Here is an 18,383-nt window from a genome sequence, read left to right on the forward strand (position 1 = left end):
CCTAGACCGGGCATTTGGAGGAGCTGGTCACACATCAGCATAAGGTCCCAGTAGATTGACTGACAGTTTCCCTTACAATTAATATATATCTAAGCTTAGGAGTTCGCTCTGAATTTCTCTTTGCAGAAGGCTTTTCCACTCATTGTTTTGATGGCACAGCTTAGTCTAAAGTTTCTTGATGGACTGTGTGCTGTCCATTCATCATCTCTGGAATGGGATCACTGTTTATGTGACCTTTAGTTTTTTTATAATCCTTTATGATTTGTGGTGTCCTCAGTGGGAGACTCAGAAAGCCAGGCTGATATATTTTTTTTTCTTATCTCTTAAAGTATGGATTTAAAAATTTATAGCACTATCAGCTAAGAACTTGCCAGTATTAGTGTTAGGCCTGTGCCATTTTACTGGCTGACTGGTTCCTGTCAGTATAGAATCAGAGCAGATTTTAGCTTTTGTTACCCAAGATCAGTATTTTTAGTACAGAACTCACAAAACTCGACATTTTTGTAATTAGTTATTCAGGTTGTTAATTAATTGCAAGGCTTTAATTCTTTTAGAGACTCTTAAACTGAAATGTTCATCTCCTTTACTTTCAGGTTTTATTTTTTCAGCCATTCATATTTTTGCATAGAGTCTTTTAGTTAAAAAAATAAATTAATCTCCTTTTTCCTGTGCCTCTTTCTGATTAACTAGTGACATAACTTCTGACTTTGGGAAAACACATGTCTAAATGTGGGTTACTGAAAATAAATGCAGAAAGAGAAGGTTTTAAGCTGTCTAGTTAGCTGTATTTCTATTTTGTTCATGTTGGAGGGAAAGAAATTGCTAGTGATTAAAAAAAATAAATTGTTCATGATGGGAATTCTGGAATGAAAAAAGTGGTAAGAAAAGGTATTAAATTGTGCAGTAAAAGTATGCTTAGTGATACTATATAAAGTCCTCTGCTGATGTAAATGAATACAACCTAATGACTCAGAGGATCTGTTTGGTTTTGCTATAGCTGGATTCTAATCCTAAAGCTAGAAAAGGAACTTAAAAGTAAAATGCTAATTATAAAATCACAGCCAAGAGCAAACAGTACTACATTTATTTCTATGCTGAATCACACAGTAACCCAAAATTGACTTAATCAACTATCTATGTCCACCCATGGGAGATGAATAAAAAGAAAACTGGTAGAGGATATTGATCATCCTATAAAATGGTAGCAATTACCATTAACAAATAGTTTTTAATAAGCAAATATACAGTTAGTTCTAGAGGTTTTTCTCATTAGTAAAAAAAAAAAAAAAAAAAGTGGAGAAAAGAGAGTCAGGGGGAAAAAAAAGAAGTTTCAGGACCCAAGCTAGGAGCAGGTATTGATCTGTTGGAGGGCAGGAGAGCCCTGCAGAGGGACATTGATAGTCTGGATGGGTGGGCAGAGGCCAATGCGATGAGATTTAATGAAGCCAAGTGCAGGGTTTTACACTTTGGCCACAACATCCCCAAGCAGCACTACAGGCTGGGGACAGAGTGGCTGGAAAGCAACCAGGCAGAGAGGGACCTGGGGTACTGGTAGATAGTAGCTGAAGATGAGCCAGCAGTGTGCCCAGGTGGCCAGGAGAACCAGTGGCATCCTGACCTGTATCAGGACCAGTGTGGCTAGTAGGACAGGAGAGGTTATTCTTCCCCTGTACTCAGCACTGGACAGGCCACACCTTGAGTGCTGTGTCCAGTTCTGGGCTCCTCAATTGAAGAGAGATGTTGAGATACTGGAATGTGTCCAGAGAAGGGTGACAAAGCTGGTGAGAGGCCTGGAACACAGCCCTGTGAAGAGAGGCTGAGAGAGCTGGGGGTGTTTAACCTGGAGAAGAGGAGGCCCAGGGCTGACCTCATTGCTGTCTATAACTATTAAGCACTTAGTGCCATGGTCTAGTTGATTGGGTGATAGGTTGGACTGGATCATCTTGGAAGTCTCTTCCAGCCTGGTTGATTCTATGACCTAATACTGATGCTGTTAACTTCAGGAAAACGTTCTTGTGTTTGGGGTGAATGCGGGACACACAATTTTAACTTTAAATATTAGTAACTAGTGGAAGTTACCTGTTGCAATATATTCCTGATATTCCTTTCTGAAGTAGAAATCTTGAATTATTTGCTTAGATACAATTTTCAGGTGGCTAACATTGATAAGAAAGGGATAAATAAAACAAACAATTACGAAGTTTAAGACAAACTTTGTAAATCTCTTCTTTATGCTAAACCAATCTAGCTAACCAGATCATTCAAGGCTCCCTGCTGCTGAAACTCATTTTTGTGCAAAGATGTACTTACCTTAATTTAACCACTCTCTGGAGATACTCTTAAACTAGTTGTTTCCAGTGCTTCAAAGATGCAGTATTTTGATCCATGAAGACCTATAATATTCCTTTCATGAATCCCACAGTCACGGTTGCTAAACGATTCGCAGCAGTGTTATTGGCACTGGAGCTCATGGGGAATCACTGTAGCATTCCGTGTGGCCACAATTCACAAAGTTGTGTTATTTCTCCAGATGAGAGAGGTTCAGAATCAATAATGGTTAACTAATCCAAGTGTACACTGCAGATTTTATTCTTTTTCTGTGGTTTGTTTTGGTTTGGTTTTGGTTTTTTTTTTAGGAGGTTCAGGAAATGTATTTTAACTTGGTAGACTTTATTTTTTTCCATACTGAACAGTAATAATCCAACTTTTAACCTCAAAACTATATCCTTACTGGGGTTCTTTGGGGTGTCATTTACTTTTCACAACATAGTTTGCAATGTTTCTGATTCTCAGAGAGGGTTTTCTAGATCACAATTTTAACATTTTGAAAAGTATGTGGGTCCATTGATGTGATGGTTTGGGTGTTACCCACCCCACACACACTTAAGAAAATCACCCAGACTAGGCTCAGTCAAATCTGGAAATTGAGTGAAGCTTTATATTTACAGCTTAGCACAATATACAAGCAGGTATTTACAATAAATGCAGAAATATTCAAGTTAAAAAGTAATACAGAAACACAACAGCCCTCCCAGAAACCTGAGTCCCCAGCAGGGGCTCCCAACCACCCTTCCACCTTCCTCCCACCCCTCTACCTTACCCCAGACCTTTCCTTATATTCAACGTGAGTTTTGAGGGTTGGCCAGAGGGGTTAGGAAGCAGAAGGATTAGTCACACAGACAGCAGGTTAGGTTAGAGAGACGTGCAGCTCAAAAAGCCCAGACAGCAATTAATGTTATCTATGTTTATGTTCTTGTTCTTATGCATCTCAGCAAGCCTCTGAGTGCAGTAGACATCACCACTGTTTCCTTTTCACAGCCTTTAATCCGATTCTTCTTGGCAAAATATCCCAGCTAGACTCAAACTAGCACAATTGGTCACTTTCTTATGAGAAGTTTGCTTGACAGATGAGCATGTGCAAAGCTTTGAAATTTGCCTCTCCTGCTTGCCATCCTCTGTGGAATGCCCTAAACTTAAGACAAAAGGGAAAAAAAAGAGAGACAGAAGACCCCAACCCAAATGAAAAAAAAGACAAGCAAAATAACCACAAGCATATATGATACATAACAATTACTTAATAAGTATTGCCAGGAATCTATTTATACATTAAAAAATATTTTTAATGAAAAAAAACCAAAACAAAGCAAAACCCAAAACAGTCAGGAGAACAGAAAAGAAGAGCACTAATCAGCGTGTCCTGTGCTCTTCTTTGTAGTCCCAGCGCCGTGTTACATTTCACCTCCCTGATGGCTCCCAGGAAAGCTGCAGTGATAGTGGTCTGGGAGACCACGAGCCAGTGGGTGGTGGAACCCTGATCTCACACCCTCTTCCTCTGGTTCAGCCGCAGGACGAATTCTACGACCAGGCTTCACCGGACAAGAGGACTGAAGCTGATGGCAACTCTGACCCCAACTCCGGTGAGTCACCATCAGTGCTTTGCTTATCTGAATTGCTTTGGTAACTCAGTTATCTTCTCTTTTATGCCTTTGAGCTTTGCAACATAGAGATGGTTTTATGCATGTGCATGAGTATTTTGTCATATAGCTCAAAACAATGGGTAGGAAATATTGTTGTGAGTCTGAAGTGCCTCATGCTGTAATTTCACTGTAGGAATAAAAATATGTCCAGTGAGGAAAAAATAGCTCCATACTAGTTGCACTGAAAGGGAAAAGAGCCAGGGAGAAGAAAGCCCTAGAGAGCAACAAGCTTTCCTTAGTGTTTGTGGTGCTGTTGCTAGTTAGCATTGGACTTTGTTTTAGGAAAGTAATTCTAAATATAAATTCAAAGAGGATGGGCATGGAGGTCACAATAGCACAGTTAGTGTTAGTTAGGCTAACACAGAAAACAGTCAAGCAGTGAAGCACTGAAAAGTGTATAGAGACCATATTTCTATCACATGCCTACAATTCCCCCTCTGGCAGCAAGAAACACAAAGTTTCTTGGTTAGGTTGGAATGTCATGATGTTCTGCTTTTTGGAACTGTAGGATATGCATTTCCATGCAAATATTTATGTGTGGTTTATCTGAAATGGGAATGTTTGCCTTTGCTCTTTTCTTTCTTGTAACACATTTGCCTTATTGCAGTGTTTTATTGTGACAGTGCTAAAAAATGAAGTCTTACCCAATGCTTTGACTAGTATTTTGGTACTAGACAGATGAAGATCTGTGAGGGGGGCAGTAATAGTGCCCTTAAACCTTTTTTTTGTTGTTTTTCCTGTGTGGAATGTGGAGTTGAGGTTAAAAAAGGAATGTGGAATGTGGAGTTAAGGTTAAAAAAGGAGTGTGGAGAGAAGGTTAAAAGCCTTATGAATGTTCTTGGAAGGTAACTGGACTTGAGTTCTCTTGCATCCCAGGAGTATAGAAATAAGAATTAGTTTCTCCCTTGGCCCTTTTTCCCTTTTGTATAGATTGATTGAATTGTCGCTGGGCCTGTACAAACCAGGAGAGAAGGTAGCTTTGGGATCTGATGAACAGCATTAAGGTCCATGTTCTTATTTGGGCAGAGCTGGATTATGAATTATGACATTTAAATCACAGCAGGTGAGGATATGAACTGTGACACATTGACATGAGAAACGTTTATCTCGTACTTTCTGTGGGAGGACTGTGAAGGTGTGTTGGGTGAAACTCTATGAACAATGTGAAAAACTCATTGTGTTGTAGTTTCCTATTCCCTTTTTCTCCTTTTCCTTTCCTTTTTTCTCCTGGATATGACACTTTTTTTTTTTTTTTTGTAATACCCAAATGGAAATGTTGTTGTAACTATGACCTTAAACCCTAAATCTGTAGAAATATAAAGAAATACAAAAGAATAGCAACTATTAATGGATTGACTCTGGAGCAAGAAGGTATGTCTGCTTAAGCAAGCGAGGAGCTTACGTGGAGTTATCCTCTTAATTCTCTGACCATGTATGAGACGTGTGAAAGATTTAACAAGATCAGAGAGGAGTTTTAAGGCAGCATTGCATTTTGACACTCGCGTTGGCTACTCTGACTCTTTATTGCACATCTCTTCAAAATGTGACATAAACATCCTCCAGGAGGGTTAGCAAAAATGGGCTTAGCATACTTTATGCTAAGTTACTAAACATGCCTTTTATTTTAGTAATTTTGTGTCAAACACATTGTGTAAATGTAGAGTATTAATCATGATGAACTGTTCATCCCTAATACAAGATTAGTCAGGTGAAAATGTTCTTAAAAGCTGTATGAGAAGGTTGTGGCTGCACCTAGTTTAGCCCTGAGGATATTAAATTCATGGCAAACACAAAAACCCAACCATCAAGCTGTACTAATGACTGGGGAGACATTGAAGTATAGAATTTTTTTTGCCTTTTATCAAGCTGAATTAGGACAGACACTGAAATAATGCATGCATTCTATATCTCATCAAATCTCACAAGCTAAAAAGAGAATGATATGGTCATTACTGTGACAGAAATCATCCGAGGAAAACCCAAAGCAGGAAGAGAGTAATTCTGCCCATTAGATGGATTTTTCTTTTATATCTTATTCAGTATCAAGTTATTGCCTAGGCATTTGTCAAAAATCATTTTCTACTACAGACAAAAGTTTTTGGATGAGATGTGAAAGGGATTTTAAAGCTCTTTACAGTTATTGAAAATTCTGTGACAATTTTCAGAAGAGAAAAATCCCTTCTGGTGATTGAGCAAAATTACCTTAAGGGGTTTTATATATTTTCATGATTAAAATAACTGATGTAGCATCATTTCAACATTGTATTCTTTCACACATATAAAATTAATTTCTATCTGTTTTGCAGTGAAATATTAAATAGTAGTTTGCTCCTAATAGCTACATTGCAGTGGATATTTAAGGGTTTGTTGTTTATGAAAATAATTTGGGTATGCTGAGGTAAATTATGCAGATATAAAGTAAGGAAAATTCTTGGTGGAATGTACTAGTATTACCACATGTGTGTACTGATGCTAGTTTTAGATGATAAATGTTTCAGAACAATATTTTCATTTGATTTTAAATGTTTCAACTAAAGAGACAAAGAAATGTTTTATCTCAATGTTTTCTTGTGATCGCCAAGAAAAAAAAATCTACACAAAAAAATACAGACTTGTCCCGCTGTTTTTATGAAACTTCTTTTTAAGTAAAGGTTTGCTTCAGCTCATTAAAATATGATGTTAATCTTGGTAGTGAAGTCCTTACCTCATGGTGAGAGCAATTGCGGTTCATGATTTTAATGCACGATGAATTGTGTGTTTTATTGTTGTACAGTGTGAAGTTATGTGAATAAAAATGCAGCCACTGTTTCTCAATATTAGTATGTTACTCTTCTAATTATATTTGAAGTGACCATGGCCTAGGTCTTCAAAACCTGAAAAAGAAACAAAACACACAACGCCCCCCCCCCCCCCCCCCCCCAAAAAAAAAAATCACAAAAAACTCCAAACAAAACAAAAATCACAACCAGACCATCAACTTATTACATACACAAGGTATGAGAAGCTTTATTGACATATTTCTTGCAATCATTAGTTTTGACAGACATGAGAGCCAAAATTGCATGGTTTAATGAAAGAAACTTACATAGTGAAGGCATTCATCTATCTAATCTTAAACCAGCAATCTCACTGGAAGAAACTAAAATAAAGAGACACTGATCACTAACTCTATCAGCCACACACTCTCGCTGTGGTTAGAAGGTGGCAGCAACAAGATAGAAATACGTAGTAAGAAATAAGATTTCTGACAATTTATGTAATGATGTGCATAGTTTGTGGTTGATTTGCATCATTCAAACTCAGTTTTGGATAGTCATTTATTTTAACTCAAAGTTTTCATTCAGTTTGCTAAAATATCTCTTCCATTTCACCGTTGTTAATAGATCAGTATTAATTCATTGCCAGAAAACTATGATGTTAATCCACTGTTGAGTTGGCCTCTCTTCTAGGCCATGCAGGAGAGGGAGAGACACTGGGCTTACACCAATGTGATCATAGAATTGACCAGGTTGGAAGAGACCTCCAAGATCAGCCAGTCCAACCTAGCACCCAGCCCTAGCCAGTCAATGACCATGACACTAAGTGCTTCATCCAGTCTTTTCTTGACCACCTCCAGGGACGGTGCCTCCACCACCTCCCTGGGCAGCCCATTCCAATGGCAAATCACTCTCTCTGGCAAGAACTTGCATAATGGTCTATCCGTTTATTGAAGCTAAGTGTGATACCTATATAGTGGAGTTTAGTACAGGGGCATGTACTTTTGATAGGGTTACATTGGCAGAAATGGGCTGTCCACACGCACAGAGGCAGACCTGACCAACTACCCCCCTTAATCCCGCCTTGCAGCAGCTTAGCCACAACATTGCTTGTTCCCAGGGCTGACCAGCCTGCCTTTCTCGCACAGCTCAGCTGCAGATAGCAGCTTCTCTGCTAGCCTCCCATGGCCACTTTGCTGCAGCTGTGCCTCCTTATCAGTTCAGTTACTCAATCCTGCCTACTCCCCTTATTTTCTCAGACTATTCAGTTCTGCTCAATTCTGCTCAATCCTGTTCAAACCCCGGCAATCCACCAGTTGCAACCTCTTCGTGGTTCACCATTACATCCTGATATGCTTTATAAGAATTTTTATATCAGTGAGCAACACATTTGAAAATGATGTAGCTTGAGAGAGCAACACCAGAGCTATGGTCTTCCCCTGCATTATTAAATGATAGTAACAACAAATAATTCAAATATGGAGAGAGTGAGACAAGAAGTCTCACTATTCAAGAGTCGTGATTATGATGATATAACTCTACACAAGTTTATAAGACAAACTTTATGTATGTTAGAATGTTTTTATTGCATGTAAATATAGTGATTAACAACTTTACCCTTGCCTTGTTGACCATGGCTTTGCCAGAAGCATGGCCAGTAGAAAGGGAAAACAGCTGGACGTTAGCTAGATACATTATTTGTCACCATGATGACAATCAAAAGAGAACGATTGTAAACATTACAGTGTTGCGAGTCTGTTGAAAAGAAAGCAGATGCCACAAAGGAGATTCTGTAATTTCTTGGAAGCTAATGATTTTGAATAGTCTGAACTGTGCTTTCATGTGTGGAGTGCTGACCTTGCATGTTCTCTAAATTAGTACTGATTTTTGCATGTGAAGACTACGTTTATTGCAATACTTATAAAAAAGTAAAGGAAGATATTCAAAGATCAATCAGATGATTATCTCTTAGTATATCAGCTAAGAACTTAGAGATTAAGTTTCTTTAGGATCTAAAAAACTGCCACTAAGAAAGCAAAATCACTGTAAAACTGTACATACTGTTACAAAGCTCTATATGAAGCTGTATAAAAAACAGAGTATATTGTAACAAACCCCCTGTTTGGAAACTCATTCTTTACTAAGTAAAAAGGATGATGTCCAAATTAAGAAGAACATTCTATTATGACCTAAGTTATTAATTACAAATTCCAAAGCAATTTCATATTCTTGGAAATAATGTACCTACTGGTACAGTTTTATAGACCAGAAATCCTACTTTTTAATGGTTTTCTGTGACTACAGACCACTTATAACACAAACATCTTCTTTATCATCAGTTGTATTAAATATGTACATCTTTCTGACATCTTAATGCCAATTATTAGGTAATCACTCAAAAGAAATCTGTGGGTTTGTTTGTCAGCAATTGGGGGCAGTATATTATTTTTCACTACTGTAAGTGTGGCTTTCATCTCAATAAAAAGTATAACCCCTATCATTAGTGAAGAATTCTTCTTTTGCTGTGGTTTAGTAAAGGTTGTCAGGGACTTAAATTTAGATAGCAATTGTTAACATATTTAAGGGTTTCATGAGGCAGAGCTGTGCAGTAGAACTCTGTGAAGTAAAAATGTGCCTCCTAGTGTAAAAAAAGGGGGAAAATACACCTTGAAAATGCTCCATGCATCATATTTTGGTAACTGCAGCTGTAGATGCGATTAGTGTTTCTTCAAAGAGATAAAAAGGAATGGTATATATTTAGTGGAATGTTAGAACTGCTCTAGGGAGAAAGCCTGCTATACACTGTGGATGAATCTATGCCATAGTTCCAACGATTTAAAATCAGACAGAGATATAATATTTATGTTTTCTGATATATGTTTATGAAGCTAAGTAAATGCTTTCCTAATTTCTACACTTCATTAATAAGCAGAATCAATATATGTTACATAACACAAAGCTGTATAAAAAATGGGGTATATTGTAACAAAACCCCTGTTTGGAAACTCAATTCTTTACTGAGTAAAAAAGATGACCTTCAAATTAAGGAGAACATTCTATTATGTCCTAAGTTATTCATTATAAATTCCAAAGCAATTTCATATTCTTGGAAATAATGTTATAATGTTATCTACCAACAATGCTGTTTGTAGATGGCTTTTTCATTTCCAGTACATTAAAAATTGCAGGGATGAATGTGACTGATAAATACTTGTGTTCCAACTTTGAAATAAACCTAACACTGTGGTGGTTTAGTCAGGTGATGTCAGGGGTATTAAATCATACTATAATTCTAGTAATAAGTTGGAATATCTCTGTGGCAATGGTACAATTATGATTAAAGTTCAGAGCAATGGCAAGACTGTCTTGTATTACACTTGGTCATATGATAGGGTCGTGTGGAGAAGCTAAGCATTTCATGCAGAGAGCTTTGGTTTTGCAGTGTCACTATCAGTACACCCAATGGATGATGATGGTTTAACCTTGAGGGCATGCCCTCTGCTTAATCCTGCTTTTCATTTTGCTGCCTCAAAAGTTTCTTGTCTTACTTGGCAATATTAAAGTCCATAGCTGAATATCCTAAGGTGTAGGAAGAAATGTTACTCTGTTAATGCTTTGCTCTGGATAAGTCACTGTCCATAGTTACTCTTGTGTTTTCATAATTCGAGACTCTGTGTGAACTAAAATAGGAACATTTGCCTTTGAGTCATTTCCTCCATTTCATTAAACACAACTTCATACCTCACACAGAATCTAACGCTGTCACATTTAGCTACAGGCGAGTAGGAGTAAGAAAAACTGGAGTCAAGTTGGTGAATTAGCCTACGGAAGGGCTATAAAATGGTCTGAAGTCTGAATTCAATCTTAGCCCATGCACTTAGTTCTTTAAAAAGATAAATAAAATCTGAGAGGCAGAAGAGGTATTGCTATCTCTTTACATCTCTTTGCTGCCTCATTACAGTAAGGATTTTTAAATTGTCTTGGTTTAGAAAAGCCACTCTGCTACATCTGTTCATGTTCTACTCTCCCATACACCAAAGCTAATTGAAGTGTAAATCAGGATGGCTCAGCCACTGAATGGGCAACAAAACAGGAACTTGTCCCATCTCTTCTCTATGATGAACACCTAATGTGTCTGAACTTTCTAGCTGCTGATGCCATTCAAGATGAGAAATTGGGAGTCCTCAGCAGTAAGCTGGAAAAGCTAGATGAGGTATGGGGGCTAGTCAGACTTCTAAGAAGGGTTAGAGGATTAAAGGAATTTAAAGGCTGCATATTACTTGAGAGCTGGTGCCTGTGGATGCCATAGCTGGTGACGGGCAGGACAGTTCAGAAACCTCGGTTGTTGTTGTCAGTGGTACATGCTAAAACAAAGACTGACAATAACTAAGAGTTATTGTCTCCTATCGGTAAGAGTTACCTTTTCACAAGCCTTCTCTTCTTATCACAGCAAGCCCACATCTACTGCAGAGATGCATAGAGTTTTAGAATTTTGAGGCATTATTATCTAGTCAAACCTCTGTCATAGGATGGAAGCTCACACAAGTTTGTGAGTTTTTATGGTGGCTTTTTTGTTTCCACCTTTTCCCACCCCTCTCCCTTACCCCAGATCTTGCCTTATGCCCAAGGAAGATTGGAGGGTCGGCCAGGGGGATAGGAAGCAGGTGGATTTAGTCACACAGACAGCAGGTTAGGTTAGAGAGAGAGATGCAGCCCAAAGCCCAGAGAGCATCTATGTTATCTATGTTTCTGTTCTTGTTCTTATGCATCTCAGCAAGCCTATGAGTGAAGTAGACATCACCACTGTTTCCCTTTTACAGCCTGTAACCTAATTCTTCTGACCAAAACATTCTATCTAGCTTCAAACTAGCACAGCTTGTTAAAGAGCAGTGGTCAATTACTGAATTTAAGTAAAAGCAGTTTCTTAGTCAAAACACGTAAGCTGTTGCAATTTAAAACACACTTAAAATATGCAAGCACATATTTCACTGTTGCCAAACACTTAATACTATAAAACAGCAAGGGCATACAAAACAGGTTTTTTTTTTTCTTTATTTTTTTTCTACTTGGGTGTTTGGGATTTTTTGCTTGCTTGTTTTAGAGGTTTGTGTGTTGGTGCTTTGGAATTGGCTGTTTTTTGTGGTTGTTGGGTTTTTTTTTGGTTGGTTTTGTTTAGCTTGGGGGGTTGGTTTTAATGTATTGGTTTTGCAAAAAAAAATATAACAAAAGAAGTTGGTTTTAATTTTCAACATTATTGCAAGGCCCTTGAAACTCAGCCACTTCGTGGTGGTTGTTGAGTGTGAATGTGATCTGGCAAGCACAGCATAGTCATTAACTAATGGATTCTAGCTGCAGTCTTTCAGCAAAAATATGTAGGTGGTTAGTAGTAGTGTGGTGTTACCAGCAATTTTAAAGTCATTTGTAGGTTATTTTGTGAAATTAAAATTGTAATCAAAATCTTCCCTGCACTACTGCCTTTTTCAGCTTAATTAACTGCAGATTCCTTGAATCATTCGGAAGAGGAACCAAATGCCTCGAAAGTAATCATCCAGAGCACAGTGGATTAGTTGTTTGAATGATAGTTTTAGATTATATGTTTATTCTCAGGAGAAATGAAAGGAACAGTATGAGGTAATTGCTTCTTGCCACTAGTCCAGGGCTAGGTTTTGGGGTTTTTTTTGGATGCTATACTGTGATGGTTTGGGTGTTACCCACCCCCCTAACACTTTGGAAAATCACCCGGACTAGACTCGGCAGCTCTGGAAATTGAATGAAGCTTTATATTGACAGCTTAGCACAATATACAAGCAGGTATTTACAATATATATACAGCTGTAGATAGAAATAGACAAGTTAAAAAGGTAATACAGAAACACAACAGCCCTCCCAGAAACCTGAGTCCCCAGGAGGGGCCCTCAACCACCCTTCCACCTTTCTCCCACCCCTCAACCTTACCCACGATCTTGTCTTATGCTTAAAGTAGTACGGAGGGTCAGCCAGGGGGGTTAGGAAGCAGGTGGATTAGTCACAAAGACAGCAGGTTAGGTTAGAGAGAGAGAGAAGTTCAGCCCAAAGCCCAGACAGCAACTCCATTATCTATGTTTGTGTTCTTGTTCTTACACATCTCAGCAAGCCTACAAATGCAGTAGACATCAGCACTGTTTCCTTTTCACAGCCTATGATCTAATTATTCTCATCAAAACATTCCAGCTAGCTTCAAACTAGCACATATAGATACATGACCTTTATTGTTGCTTCATTATGAATGTAAATCATGTATTTTCATTGTAAATAGAAAGTTAATTGTAGGAATCTCTATTGGTGTGACAATCATACATTTTCTTGTAAATAGAAATTTAATAGTAGACATCTCTATTGGTGTGAACAACTACACAGTTTGGAAACATATTAATGATACTTTTGGCAGATGAGTGAAAATATCTAATGAGATAATAGATGAGTACAGGGCACAGTGCCAGCTGTAGAACTCTATATGCAAATGTCTATGCATACTTGTATCCATATAGATACCATATTCAGCTAGGGTACATAGATGTTCAAGTGATTTAGATATTTACTAATGATACTTACCTTTAGCTACCCAACTTCCCTTCAGTATTTAAAGAGATAGCATGATCTTAAAACTAGACATTATTGAAAATAAGCTGATAGATCAGTGGTTATGGTCTGTTGATATTATACAGACTTTTATGGTTGCATTTCAAGAAATGCTCTTGAAAGCAGCCCTGAAGAAAAGGAGTTGGAGGTACTGGTGGACAAGAAGCTTGACATGAGCTGTCAGTGTACACTTGCAGCCAAGAAAGCGTATTGTAACCTGGACTGCATCAACACAGAACTGTGGCAGGTCGAAGGAGGTGACTCTCCCTCTCTACTCCACTCTGGTGAGACCTCACCTGGAGTACTGTATTCAGTTCTGGAGCCTCTCTTACAAGAAAGATCTAGACATGCCAGAACAAGTCCAGAGAAGGGCCACGAGGATGATCAGATGGCTGGAGCACTTCTCTTATGGAGACAGACTGAAAGAGTTATTCAGTCTGGAGAAGAGAAGGCGCCAAGGAGACCTTATTGTGGCTTTCAAATATCTTGAGGGCATACCAGAAAGCTGGTGAGGGACTTTTTAGGGTGCCAGGTAGTGATAGGACTAGGGGAAATGGAGCAAAACTAGAAGTGGGGCGATTCACATTGAATGTTAGGAAGAAGTTCTTCACCATAAGGGTGGTGAGACACTGCAATGTGCAACTGGAAGTTTTTAAGTCCAGGTTGGATGTGACTCTGAGCAACCTTATCTAGTGTGAGGTGTCCCTGCCCATTACAGGGAGGTTGGAACTGGATGGTCTTTGATAGCCCTTTCCAGCCCTAATTCTGCAATTCTGTGAAATTCTAACAGTGAGCCTGAGCTCTCAAGCTCTGTTTCTGAATACACTGTTGTATTAGGCATAGGATGCTTGCCCAATTAATTAATAAAAACCAGGCTCTTAACCCTAATTAGACATTATGCACACTTAAGTCTATAATATGAGTTATGTGTCCCAATAGAACAAAATACTTTTTTGTTAAGAGCATGTATTGTTGCTCACTTTCTATCCTGAAAGTCAGACATCACTTTTGAGAAACTCTCTGTGTACGTGGCAGAAGAAGAGGTCACGTAAAAAAGAGGAGACTAGTGTGGAAAAGACAACTTTAGAGACTTCTGTGAGTTTTATCTGTGTTATTTTACAAACAATAACAGCATTATTATTTAAAGGTTAAGCTTCTCAAGGCACTTGGAAGAGAAGAAGGTTATCAGGAGTAGTCAGCATGGATATACCAAGGGGGAGTAATGCTTGACTAACCTGATAGCATTTTATGATGCCATAACTGACTGGGTAGATTCAGGGAAACCAGTGGATGTAGTCTTCCTTGACCTTAGCAAGGCCTTTGACACCGTCTCCCATGACATTTTAGTGAGCAAGCTGAGGAAGTGTGGGATGGAAGAGCAAACAGTGAGGTAGATTAGGAACTGGTTACGAGGTAGAGTTGAGAGGGTGGTGATCAATGGTGCCAGGTCCAGCTGGAGATCTGTGACTAGTGGTGTCCCCCAGGGATCAGTGCTGGGGCCAGTCCTGTTCAATGTCTTCATCAGTGACTTGATGAGGGCACAGACAGAGTCTGCTCAGCAAGTTTGCTGACAACACCAAGCTGGTTTTTTTTTGCATTTGGAACCACATATTCTGTGACCTTTTGTAAGTCTGTATCTCCTGCTTGTTCAACTGAAAGTATATATTGTAGAGTCATAGAATCAACCAGGTTGGAAGAGACCTCCAAGGTCAGCCAATCCAACCTATCACCCAGCACTGTCCAGTCAACTGGACTATGCCACTGAAGTGCTTCATCCAGTCTTTTCTTGAACATCTCCAGAGACAGTGACTCCACCACCTCCCTGAGCAGCCCATTCCAATGGCAAATCACTCTCTCTGGGAAGAACTTCCTCCTAACATCCAGCCTATTCTACCCTTCTGTCTAATTTAGTTCAACTGTTGTGGACATTCATGTACCGAAAGAGTAAATCCTAGTAGCAAAGTGTGTCGATGTCTCCGTATATGTTATGCCTTTCATTTAGAAATCAATATGTTTGATTTTGAGATAAGACAGAGTATATTTTTCAGTGGGACAGCTTTAGAAGTGCCTGTTATATTGCTTACTCTGTCGCACAAGTGCAGAGAGAGAAAAGAAGAGAGATCCATCTGATGTTACTGGAGAATGGCTTGGAAAGTGTCAAGTAAGCAGCCAAATGGATAGATTATGCAAAACAGGGTAGGCATGATGTATGAAAAATAGAGGTTTTGGGATCCAGCATTGGTATAGTAATTCTTCCATGTACACTGAAACATTTTAGAACATCTCTGAGTGCTCAAATGTCAGAAAGCTGTTCTATTTCTGGCTCAAAAATGTCCATGAATCATTCTGTCAACTGAACAGTCTTGAAGGAAAGATTGCTTTTTCTCAGAAGACTGTGAAATTCCACAGCAAACTGGAAAACAACACAAACTGAAAAAGAAAGTATTTAGTTGGGGTAAAAGATGAGTGTCATATTTCTTGATTCATCCTCCTTCCAATTAAAATTGGTATAATTAGATTGAGGTTATGACAATTGAGGAGCATGTCTGTACTAGCTAGTAGCATGAAACGGTCATGATGCCAGATGTGATGCTTAGGAACAGATAGCACTGACCTCCAAAATGCATTGAGAAAATAGATGCATATTGCACTTCTCTGCTAACACTAGCAATAGTATAAGGTCTTGGCTTTTGGTTTGGTTTGTTTTTTTAGTATCATTCGTAGCATTACTTCCTCAAATGTGTGTAATTTCTATGCATTCTGCTTGCTCCATCTGAAATGAAAGTATAAATCATATGCAAATGTCTTTCTTTTAATAGCAGGTATACAGGGTGGAATACTCAGACTTAGTGGTAAAGATGACAAGATGCTGGAGGTTTTTCACTTGATTTTGGCCTAGAATATTTAGCCCAAATTAAATAAGTAAATAATTTAAATTATTTTACTGGATGAAAAAGTCCAAATTTGCTTTTCCATTGAAACAGATAAGTGACTATAAACTTGGGCTTAGCATCTGCTTCTGTACTTAATAACTTGTGGACGTGTTGGAATGTGTCCAGAGAAGGGCCACGAGGATGCTCAGAGGACTGCAGCACCTCTGCTATGAGGACAGACTGAAAGAGTTGAGGCTGTTCAATCTGGAGAGGAGGAGGCTCCCAGGTGACCTTCTTGTGGCCTTCCAGTATCTAAAGGGGGCCTACAAAAAAGCTGGAGAGGGACTTTTTAGGCTTCCAGGGAGTGACAGGACTAGGAGGAATGGAGCAAAACAGGAGGTGAGGAGATTCAGAGTGGACATGAGGAGGAAGTTGTTGAGCATGAGAGTGGTGAGAGCCTGGCATGGGTTGCCCAGGGAGGTGGTTGAGGCCCCATTGCTGGAGGTGTTTGAGGCCAGGCTGGATGATGCTGTGGGCAGCCTGCTCTAGGGTAGGGTGTCCCTACCCATGACAGGGGGTTGGAACTAGATGATCCTTGTGTTCTCTTCCAACCCTGACTGATTCAGTGATTCTATGATTCTGAAATAGTGCATTCTACTGTAATGGCTATACCTATAATAAAAACTGGGCATGTTAAAGGAGAGGAAAGCAATAACTTTCATTGTTGGGATTTCGTGTGCTTGTTTGTTTGTTTCAAGATGCTGCTTTTTCAGGCAAGACATTTCAGGAAAGTTCTCCTTAGTTGTCATTGTAAGCACACTTTTTTGATGATCAGAAATAAAAGTTAATTAGCATAGAGGTCTAAGCTTCCAGTCTTGAGCAGAGACATATGTGGAGTTTTCTACTTATCCAGAAAAATCCAATTTTAGCAAGCACCAGAATGATCAGCTAATTATGAAACACTTTGGTTTTTCTAGACCTGTATTGCATAGCAGCTTACTTGATACAAATAATTTGTATTTAGCCATACAAAATGTAATGAAGAACAAATACTTTATCTCTTGCTGTCTCCTGTTTGCTCATATCTTCTCAGGTGCCTCTTACACAGCTTTACCACTTAATGCCTCGGCAGCTCTTCCCAAATAACACTTAATTCATAAGGGTGAAAAAACAGACTTACCAGTTTTATCTTCATTAGTGTGTTATGTGGTAAACAGATTTTACATGTGAGAATTTCTCTGTGTTAGGATTAATTCAATCATTAGACTAATATTTATTGCACTACAAATACCAATTTCAACCTGTTGAATTTATTATCTAATATCTGTGGGCACTGATTAGCAGTTTTGCTCATTATCAGTCTGACCCTGCTGCATAAATCATAACCTTACATTGTTTCTGTGATTGTTCCCTGAACTGCTTTTAACCTTTCTGGCTCTAGTGTTTCAACTAAATTTAAAAAATAGAAATGTTTAATTTTTCATGTTTAATCTGGACTGTAAATCAGAACAATAGATGAAAAATTCTCTACAACTGCTTAGAAAGAACCTCTGTCTCGTTGCTCAGCATAGCTCTAAGCTCTGAAAGAAGTGTCTACTTCTTTATTTTCCTAAATAGTCATATTTTTTCAAATTCATCACTTAATATTTTTGTGCTGCTCCCACTCCCTTTTTTTTTCACTTATTGGATGTGGTTTTCATGATTCTGTAGAGGTGTATTTGTCATAGGTGCCCAGACACTGGCAGCAGGGGCTGCAGGATTGGCCTCAGCAAGGAGAGACTGTGTCTGCCTTTTGCCAGGCACAGGCATTTCTATCCAGCCCTAAGTGCTTCACAACAGTGGGGAAAATATATTTTAGAAAGGGTAAAATATGTTGCTTGGCAATGAGAAATGGAGAAAAACATTAATAGAAATATCTCTAATAAAAACAAGGTGGGAGAAGAAAGAGGGTGAGGAGGCCCTCCAGCTGCTAATGCAGACAGCAGCGCCCAGCAGCCCATGCAGAAATCCACACCAGAGTAGTTTATCCACAAGGCAGGAGTCAAGGGGTGCAGTTGAGCCTGGGAAAACGGAAGAGGAAGGTGTTACTGTGTGTTTGTTTTCTGGGTTTTCTGGTTTTGGTGTGAGATTTTGTTTTGGTGGCTTGTTTTCTTTTGTTA

At 38.8% G+C, this 18,383-nt stretch overlaps 1 protein-coding gene across 4 annotated transcripts in view; it reads left to right on the plus strand.

Moving 5' to 3' along the window:
- PCDH9 (protocadherin 9) overlaps window positions 1-18,383 on the plus strand; it is a 991,969-nt gene that overhangs the window by 612,870 nt on the left and 360,716 nt on the right. For 2 of the 4 annotated variants that reach the window (XM_064174222.1, XM_064174238.1), the window contains exon 3: window positions 3,716-3,917. In XM_064174222.1, coding sequence (XP_064030292.1) covers window positions 3,716-3,917 — 202 coding nt within the window. Of the gene's footprint in view, window positions 1-3,715; window positions 3,918-4,907; window positions 6,792-18,383 lie in introns of those variants that run through there. The other 2 variants (XM_064174243.1, XM_064174230.1) reach the window with 2 other exon arrangements.

This window comes from Pogoniulus pusillus, chromosome 3, assembly GCF_015220805.1.
Source record: "Pogoniulus pusillus isolate bPogPus1 chromosome 3, bPogPus1.pri, whole genome shotgun sequence".
Taxonomy (NCBI): Eukaryota; Metazoa; Chordata; class Aves; order Piciformes; family Lybiidae; genus Pogoniulus; species Pogoniulus pusillus.